The sequence below is a fragment of the Temnothorax curvispinosus genome, unplaced genomic scaffold (genome assembly GCF_003070985.1).
Source record: "Temnothorax curvispinosus isolate PA1 unplaced genomic scaffold, ASM307098v1 QBEX01004246.1, whole genome shotgun sequence".
In the NCBI taxonomy this organism is placed as follows: domain Eukaryota; kingdom Metazoa; phylum Arthropoda; class Insecta; order Hymenoptera; family Formicidae; genus Temnothorax; species Temnothorax curvispinosus.
Genome location: NW_020214026.1, coordinates 348,285 through 356,817, shown reverse-complemented (window position 1 = coordinate 356,817; position 8,533 = coordinate 348,285). Strand labels below are relative to the sequence as shown.

Sequence of the window (8,533 nt, the reverse complement as noted above, 5' to 3'; positions counted from 1 at the left end):
ACTGCCGACTACGGTCACTGGTAACAGTGGTTAACAGATTTTTCACGCGCGGCTTTCTTTAAATTGGAAAATGAAATCCAAGACGGATTTGTTGACTGACCCTGCATGGAAACAGCTGCAACAATACTTTGACAGCAATGGCTCGAAGATCAACATATATAATATGTTTCAGGAGGATTCTAAACGTTTCGAAAAATTTAGGTAAGTCTCTACTTTAAGTGACCTTGGGACGACCTTTTAAAAAGGTTACTTATTCGACGCGTGAGAAAAACTGTTTTAAAATATTTGACGCGTGTTCTTCTATTATACATAGAATTTTATAATGATAATTGATAAACATTTAACCATTTTTCTATTAAACGTAATAAAAAATAATGCACGCTCTTAGGTAATTATTTTGTGTCATTATAATATCGCAAATGGTTCTACATTTTTGCATTGGTTCTGCAAAGTATATTAAAAATTATTCTCATTGTGTGTAAAACAGCTTGGAGCTCTCTACCCCACAGGATGGACCGATTTTATTGGATTATTCCAAGAATAAGATTAATGAACAAGTACTTGGATTATTATTTAACCTGGTATTTAGAATTTATTTATGTAAAAGTATTTTCATATATTTTTGAACATTTCAATCTCATTATACCATCTCGTTATATAATTTTGTAGGCTCGTGCACGGGAAATCGAAGCTGCGAGAAATGCCATGTTTAGTGGCGAAAAGATCAATTTCACTGAGAATAGAGCAGTTTTGCATATTGCCTTGCGTAATAGAAGCACGACACCAATATTAGTGGATGGAAAGGACGTGATGCCTGATGTTAATGCAGTGTTGGAACATATGAAAAGTTTTACAAATGAGGTAAGAGATAAGTTTATCGTTCGTTTTCTCTATATGTATGTCTTGAAATATGTCTGTTTACAGATATTGACAAAACAATGGAAAGGATTCACTGGTAAACCTATTGAAGATGTTGTTAATATTGGAATTGGTGGCTCTGATCTTGTACGTCAGACAAAAGTTTTTTTTCTCTCTGTAACGGTTAGATAGTACGTTAAGATTTAATACTTATTTATATTCCAATAGGGTCCACTTATGGTAACCGAAGCTTTAAAAGCATACAGCATTGGACCTAGAGTTCACTTTGTTAGTAATATAGACGGCACTCATATAGCTGAAACTCTTAAGAAGTTAAATCCCGAAACAACTTTGTTCATAATAGCTTCCAAGACATTTACAACACAGGAAACTATAACGAATGCAACTACCGCCAAGCTGTGGCTTTTGAAAACGTTAAAAGATGTAAGCGCACGAGTTTCAGCGTACTGATTATGTTATAAATATATATATATATATATATATATATATATATCATTTCTTCTCTAATGCGATGATACAAAATTCTTCAGGAAGCTGCAGTAGCCCGCCATTTTGTAGCATTATCTACTAATGAGCAAAAGGTTAAAGAATTTGGCATTGACGTTAAAAACATGTTTGGTTTCTGGGATTGGGTTGGTGGGCGTTACTCATTGTGGTCAGCTATTGGCTTATCAATTTGCTTGTCAATTGGTTTTGATAATTTTGAAAAGCTTTTAAGTGGAGCTCACTTTATGGATCAACACTTTTCCACAGCACCTTTAGAGCAAAATGTAAGTATATTGAATATAAGAAATTATAGGACGTAGCCGAAAGACATATCAATGGATACACATCTAAAACTATATTTCGATCTTTAATTAGACATTTCTTTACGCTAGATTTAACGTACTCGAGTCATGAACTAACGTAATGATCTATCTTAATCTTTTTAGGCTCCTGTCATATTGGCTTTACTTGGTATATGGTATCATAACTTTTATAAGGCTGAAACACATGCATTATTACCATATGATCAATATCTACACAGATTTGCAGCTTACTTTCAGCAAGGCGATATGGAAAGTAATGGAAAATACATTACTCGTTCTGGGAAAAGCGTAACGTATTCCACTGGTATGTTCTACAATATACAGAATATATAGATTCTTGATTAATAAAAATCTATTATTTTTGTAAGGGCCGATTGTGTGGGGAGAACCAGGCACTAACGGACAACATGCATTCTACCAGTTGTTGCACCAAGGTACAAGACTTGTACCAGCAGATTTTATAATTCCTGTTCAATCTCAAAATCAGGTAAATAATGTTCTCGATATAAGCTATATTACCGTATCCAGTAGACTTGTCTGCTATTATACAGTTTTATTTATTGCAGATTGTTCCACATCACACGATTTTACTTGCTAACTTCTTTGCGCAAACTGAAGCTTTAATGAAAGGCAAGAATGAAAAAGAGGCTCGAGCAGAGTTGCAAAAATCAGGGTTGAGCGCTGAACAAGTGGACTTATTACTACCACATAAGTTGTTTGAAGGAAACAGACCTACAAACAGCATTGTAGTAAAGAAATTAACACCTTTTATTCTTGGTGCTTTGATTGGTAAATATCTCTTATACATAATGATGATATATTGTGTGTAAACTATATGGCAAATCACATGGTGATATAAATATTCTTTGTAAAAAATAAGTGTCAACTTATAAGCAAATCGATACATATTGTTTTCATATCTGAAACTTTTCTTGAAAGTTATGCAACAAATCGAAAACATTTTATTCCACAAATTTTACTTATTTTTTCATGAATCATTTCTTATTTTCTCGCAATTATTTCTTTGCTGCGTGCATCATATAATTAACTGGACTTTAATCTATATATTATACTTAAAATATAACTATATTTATATGTGATACTTGTAAATTTTTACAATTCTATTTTTTCAGCCATGTATGAACATAAAATCTTTGTACAAGGCATTATTTGGGATATCAATTCATATGATCAATGGGGGTAAGAAAAAAAATTATATTTCTTCATGAAACATAAAGTTTCTATATAGAAAATTCTTTAGTACACGTCTCTAAAGAAAAAAAAGAAAAATAATAATAACGTTTTCATATATAGCGTGGAGTTGGGAAAACAGCTAGCTAAAGCCATTGAACCAGAACTGGCTAGCGCAGAAAATGTTACAACGCATGATTCATCAACTAATGGCTTGATAGCGTTTGCTAAACGTCACAGAGCCTAAATATACTTATTTAGCTATATTCTTTGTTACAAGATATTTAAAATAGGTACAACGTAAATAGCTCTATATTTAAAGTTACATTATTATATCAGAGTATATACGTGAATTATATAAACTTGTGTACTTGTCGTAGTTGATGAAAAAAGATTGCAAGAGCCACAAACATATAACTTTTAAAATATCTTTAAGACTTTTAATTCTTTACATTATGATCGTATTGGGTTACGATGATGTCCATGTGATAAAGCATATATAAAAAAATGTATTTAAAATTTATAGTTTATTCTACATATGTTGTAGATTTTTAATACTGTCAATACATTACAGAACACACTTAAGTTGTGGCATACAGAATTTTATTCGTTTTAATGTACAAAAAGAAAAAGACAATGTAATTCAATGTTACAATATTACTGCAATCAGAAAATCAGAAAAGTTATAATTATAAAAATAATGTCTTTTAATTTATTTGAATGTAATCTGGGATATTTTATATATAAATATATCGAATAGGAAGATATAAATGTTAGTTATTATAATATATAAGCATATAAATGTAAAAATTAAATGAGTAAAATGTAAGAGTAGTGTAGCAATACATTTACTTTATCCTCAACAAAACATTCAATGGTTTTCTTGAATTTTCTATTTTCTGAGGTACGGGATAACTTTGAGTGTTTTTTATCCTATAAACGATCCTATTTCATTCGTATATATTTCATATATATGTATTCCAACGTTATCTTTTACATTTTTATTTTTATGAGTAATGTTCTTACGTTCTAAATTTAAAAATCAAATTTTACTTATTGACTCACTTAATTTATGCAAATTAATTTAACCTAAACCTGAACCTAACCTAACTTTTGGTTAATTCTGTGCTATATGCCGAATTACAAATAACATTAAATGAACTGCCTGATCGTTTTAATATCTTTAGATTGCTCTATTTCTCTAATAACAACTTGCACGTGGGCAGCGATACCGATATATGTCGATTCTTGCTGTCATCTGCAGTTTATAAAATACGTCCATGAATCATTCTCGTAAGTATCATGCCGCCAAAGAGGTCTTCCTATTTGACAAACTGGTTTTTCCAATTTTAAACGGACACGTGTGTAGGTGAGCGCCGAGCGGCACTGTTATTATAATCGCGACCTTTTTCGCGTTCCAAGTTCAACGTTCGACGATCGAGGTGACGTGGTCAAGTGAAAGCCAAGCCGTAAATAAGGGACCGAAACCTGAATCCTGAAACCGAAACCGAAAGCGCATAACATAAAAGTGCGTTGATGGTGGTTGATGTGGTGGATGGCGTCACGCTAGTGCTATGAGAAGCGATCTCTTCTAGTCGAGAGAAAGAATGGAGTTGTTGGTCGCGCAGTATACTCAGCTCGAGGAAAATATATTGCGAAATGTCAAACGCAACGGCATACAGCACCGGTACGTCATCGACACACTCGTTCTTCAACCCAAGAGCGAGTTAACCTTGCCACGAGATTTTCATCGCGGTTATTACGTTTTATTATAAAATTACAGCGAGCGTCATTGAACGTACGTTTGTCTCGGTTGGCATAGCTTCAGCAACACGTACATTGCCTTATAATCTTATAATCTGACAATGACAATAAGCCAATAAGACATTTGTAACAAGATAGTACACTTGCTTGATAAGTGTTGATCAGAATTTGGTCAAAGTTGCCCTAAGCAAGGCTGGATTTAAATATTATGAATTTATCATTTGTAGGCCAAACGCGAGCAGTGGATTATGGCTAGGTGTTTTAGTCGGGCTGAGTGCAGCAGTTACAATATTGAGAGAAGAGAGCAGTTACTCCGAAATATGTCTCTTTGTAGGAACCACAGGCTTCGGTCTTGTTCTCTGTTCTCTATGCCTTTATGTGCGGCTTTCAATGAAACAGACCGTAGCGAAAGATTTTCATGCCGTATACTTTGTACCAGCGATTATAACATCTGTGCTATTTCTACTTGCTGCTAACAAAGGTATATCAATCCGCAAATTATTTTTTCATTAGAGAAAACCTGTTGAATACATATAAATGATAGATGCATGTTGATACGTAGAACTGAATAGTTATATATATCGCATAGTACGACTCTAGTTCTTATTATATTTTTATATTAAATAAGAACAGGACTATTGACGAGTGTCACATGGGGCTTGACCGTCGGAAGTTTGGGCACATGGGGCGTTCTGCAACTAATGTCAGTTTTTCCATCTTGCTTTACAATTGGAGAGGCAACGGTGGTTACGCATAGTTTTATCCTGTTTTTGATGTCGGCTGTTACCAATTTACCCTTGCGATATCATTTACCTCCAATTCATGACAGTGACATAAGCACAGTTTTGTTGCAGGTAATAAACGGCAAAAATTACGTGTTACAATGTCGCTTACTTTTTCCTTGATACATCATATGTTACAGGTTGCGATATTGTATGTAGTCGCGATATGCTTCCTATGTGGATACTTTCCTATCCTCCGCAGCACAACATACTTTTATTTAACGATAATCAGCCTTTTGTGTTTCGCAACTCTTCCGTTACTTTACGTTATTCTTGATAAAAATCCAATAGTATGGATAGTTTCTTTTGCTCTTGGCAGTCGTGAAAGGGTAAGTAACGATATAATGGTTCGTTGTACGTTACGCTACTTTTAAAATGGATGAATCATATATAGGATATAGATTACAAATAAGTATTCTTTAATCATCGGTCGTATTTTATTCTTGTATGTTGCAGCGTGCAATATTCATGTATTGGGGAATATGTCTTCTGCTAAGTATTCTTATCCTACGCTATCAGATATCATCAAAATCACAAGCTACAAGTTCAACCAGAAAAAATTTTCATGTGTTAGCCACATTTGTATATATTCCTGGCATGATATACGATCCTTTGCTATTGTATCTTGCCAGTGGTGTGATGTTGATACTATTTGTTGCTCTTGAGGTACTTACACGTATTACTTTTTAGTGTTATACAAGTCTGTTAATGGTCTAATGTAACTTTTATTTATTTTCTATGTGCTTGATATAATGATCGTTCATTATTTTCAGGTAATCAGACTTTTAAAAGTCCCGCCTTTAGGAGAGATTTTACAGCAAGGATTTATTGCATTTGCCGACGAAAAGGATTGTTTGCTTTCATTAACACCTATATATCTGTTGTGTGGTTTATCGTTACCTCTTTGGATGCCAACTAATAATTTGACACTAGTGGTATTACTCAGTGGCGTGCTAACGGTAGGGATCGGTGACACTGCTGCAAGCTTTGTCGGTAACAGATGGGGTTTACACAAGTGGCTCGACACGGAAAAAACTATCGAAGGCACCGTCGCATGCATATTTTGCCAAGTTTGCGTAATACTCACGCTAACATGCTGTGGTAGATTTCGATTCTTATATCTTCCTTTCCAACGCCTTTTTTTTATGAAACTGTTTTGCTTATTTTAGATTATTTATATTTTGCCAGGTTTCATGGATACGTACCAACTACTGCTGAGAAGCCTCTTGGCGGCTGCATCAATATCGTTGATCGAGGCACGCACAAATCAAGTGGACAATCTGGCTCTGCCATTATTAATGTATGTATGTTTGATGGTGTAAGCGTATATATCCATATATATGGTTTTTTTCCATTCGATAATAATCCGATAACAAATTAATTTTTAAGAAAATTAATAGTAACCATAGATATAATCATTTTATTATATAATTATTTTTCTGGCTTTCACGTGTTTTTTTATAATAGCAATGAGAATCTGTAACTTACATAGAATATATGTAACATTTTTTATGCTGTTTCATACAGTAAAAATCATATTTGGATTGATATATTCAACCATCGTGTTGTTTAATAATAATTAAATGCGTAGGAAATTAGCCATACGTGAGGATTACAACGTGCAAAGCTAAAGCTTACCGGCGAGCGATTATTCTAATTTACTTATTTGCAAAATAATCTGTGTACGTAGCGCATTTGTTAGAAAGACGAACAAATAAGGATGCAGTCTTTGTAAATGCACGTATTTTTATATATGTCGCATTAAGTGGTGATGTACAAATATTTATATTTATAACGGTGTAACACGTTATATATTTTTCTGTATATATCAATATATATGTGTAACATATATAACTTATATATTTATCCAAAGAATTAAGTCGTACGATATGTAAAAAAATCGTCGTGATAGATATGATCAATGTGTAAATGCGGAGATCGGTGAAGGCAGATGTTACGCATTTGAGCTTTACTAACTTTATTTACTTAAAATCTGCGAAACCGATTATGTGCCTGACGTATTTCGCTCATTCCTGATAAAGCATTTTTGTATGTGAACCACGTGACCTTTCTGATAATAATATGAATAAAGAGTTATTTTTCTATTTTACGATACGTGTTCTTTATGTATATACCGTCTATATGTATATATATATATATATATATATATATATATATATATAATTTTAGGAGAACGTTATTAACGCGCTATGATAGAAAGTCTGACTTAAGCGAACTTTATATCGAACGTTCTTTATCCGTATTCCACCACCGTTATAACTTTGAAATCACTTATTCTTTTTTTTTTAAAGTAGGATACGTATGACGATTTGGAATAATCATTACGTGAGATGCTTACTTTAATGTTTTATTGACCACACAGCCTTAAAATCTCAATTGAGAAGCAGAATACGTACTCGTGAAACCTTATTTGAGGTACAAAATATTAATTAAAGCAATGTTATGTGCTTGTTTAAAAATAGCCTTTTTCAAAATCGAACGAATGACATGTCCATGCAACATCCCAATAATACACTAGAAATGATTCGAGCTAACATGTTACGTAACATAAAAAAAGAAAAATTTCTCATAACATTGATTAAATTTTGAAAAACTTGATTATTTTCAAAAAAGCGTATAATGCTGCTTTAATCAATATTTTAAATTTCAAATAAAATTTTAAATGAATAATCGTTTCACTTCTTTAGCTAAGCACACGTTCAATTAATCTCCAATCAAAATATTGATTAGAAGTGACGTGAACCCCGCCCGCGTCTTAAAATATAAAACTCCATTCTGAATATCTCATCTGATACGATCTTGAGATGAGATTCGAATAATAACTATAAATACGCCTTTTCATCCGTGATCTACATATTAGACTGAACTATCGATATCGAGATAGTCTGATACCGTATCGGTATTCTCTCGTCCTCACAGAATGACTTCGCATGAAAAATCATTCGTATTCGATCGCCTTCACGCCTTCACGGTCCAAGAAAATGATAAACGGATATACATATATTATATATCGCTACGTACTACTTATTATATTTGTTTCTTATGTGTGTGTGTGTGTGTGTGTGTGTGTGTGTGTGTGTGTGTGTG

The 8,533-nt window shown here is 33.1% G+C and overlaps 2 protein-coding genes across 4 annotated transcripts; both read left to right on the top strand.

The window, feature by feature from the left end:
• LOC112453338 (glucose-6-phosphate isomerase) lies at window positions 1-3,635 on the top strand. The gene is made up of 11 exons (XM_025014050.1): window positions 1-201; window positions 488-581; window positions 670-861; window positions 925-1,005; window positions 1,087-1,302; window positions 1,410-1,649; window positions 1,812-1,992; window positions 2,057-2,175; window positions 2,255-2,477; window positions 2,822-2,888; window positions 3,003-3,635. The coding sequence occupies exons 1-11, from the start codon at window positions 71-73 to the stop codon at window positions 3,124-3,126; spliced, it is 1,668 nt and encodes a 555-aa protein (XP_024869818.1). The 5' UTR covers window positions 1-70; the 3' UTR covers window positions 3,127-3,635.
• Window positions 3,636-3,936: 301 nt separating this feature from the next.
• Window positions 3,937-7,242, top strand: LOC112453336 (dolichol kinase). 3 transcript variants are annotated; one of them, XM_025014046.1, is made up of 8 exons: window positions 3,937-4,172; window positions 4,302-4,566; window positions 4,871-5,124; window positions 5,277-5,497; window positions 5,566-5,754; window positions 5,882-6,091; window positions 6,199-6,526; window positions 6,614-6,747. In XM_025014046.1, exons 2-8 carry the CDS (start codon window positions 4,487-4,489, stop codon window positions 6,745-6,747), a joined length of 1,416 nt encoding a protein of 471 aa, XP_024869814.1. In that variant the 5' UTR covers window positions 3,937-4,172; window positions 4,302-4,486. The 3 variants fall into 3 exon arrangements, with proteins under 3 accessions (XP_024869814.1, XP_024869813.1, XP_024869815.1); XM_025014045.1 differs by having other exon boundaries at window positions 4,249-4,566; XM_025014047.1 differs by lacking the exon at window positions 3,937-4,172 and having other exon boundaries at window positions 4,179-4,566; window positions 6,614-7,242.
• Window positions 7,243-8,533: the final 1,291 nt, after the last annotated feature.

Excerpts from the sequence above, each read along its gene's own strand:
- LOC112453338 (XM_025014050.1), top strand. The coding sequence starts at position 71 with ATGAAATCCAAGACGGATTTGTTGACTGACCCTGCATGGAAACAGCTG. Across the intron at positions 862-924 it reads TGAAAAGTTTTACAAATGAG|ATATTGACAAAACAATGGAA; the intron begins GTAAGAGATAAG and ends GTCTGTTTACAG. Across the intron at positions 2,889-3,002 it reads AATTCATATGATCAATGGGG|CGTGGAGTTGGGAAAACAGC; the intron begins GTAAGAAAAAAA and ends TTTCATATATAG.
- LOC112453336 (XM_025014047.1), top strand. The coding sequence starts at position 4,487 with ATGGAGTTGTTGGTCGCGCAGTATACTCAGCTCGAGGAAAATATATTG. Across the intron at positions 4,567-4,870 it reads CGCAACGGCATACAGCACCG|GCCAAACGCGAGCAGTGGAT; the intron begins GTACGTCATCGA and ends TATCATTTGTAG. Across the intron at positions 5,755-5,881 it reads CTCTTGGCAGTCGTGAAAGG|CGTGCAATATTCATGTATTG; the intron begins GTAAGTAACGAT and ends TGTATGTTGCAG.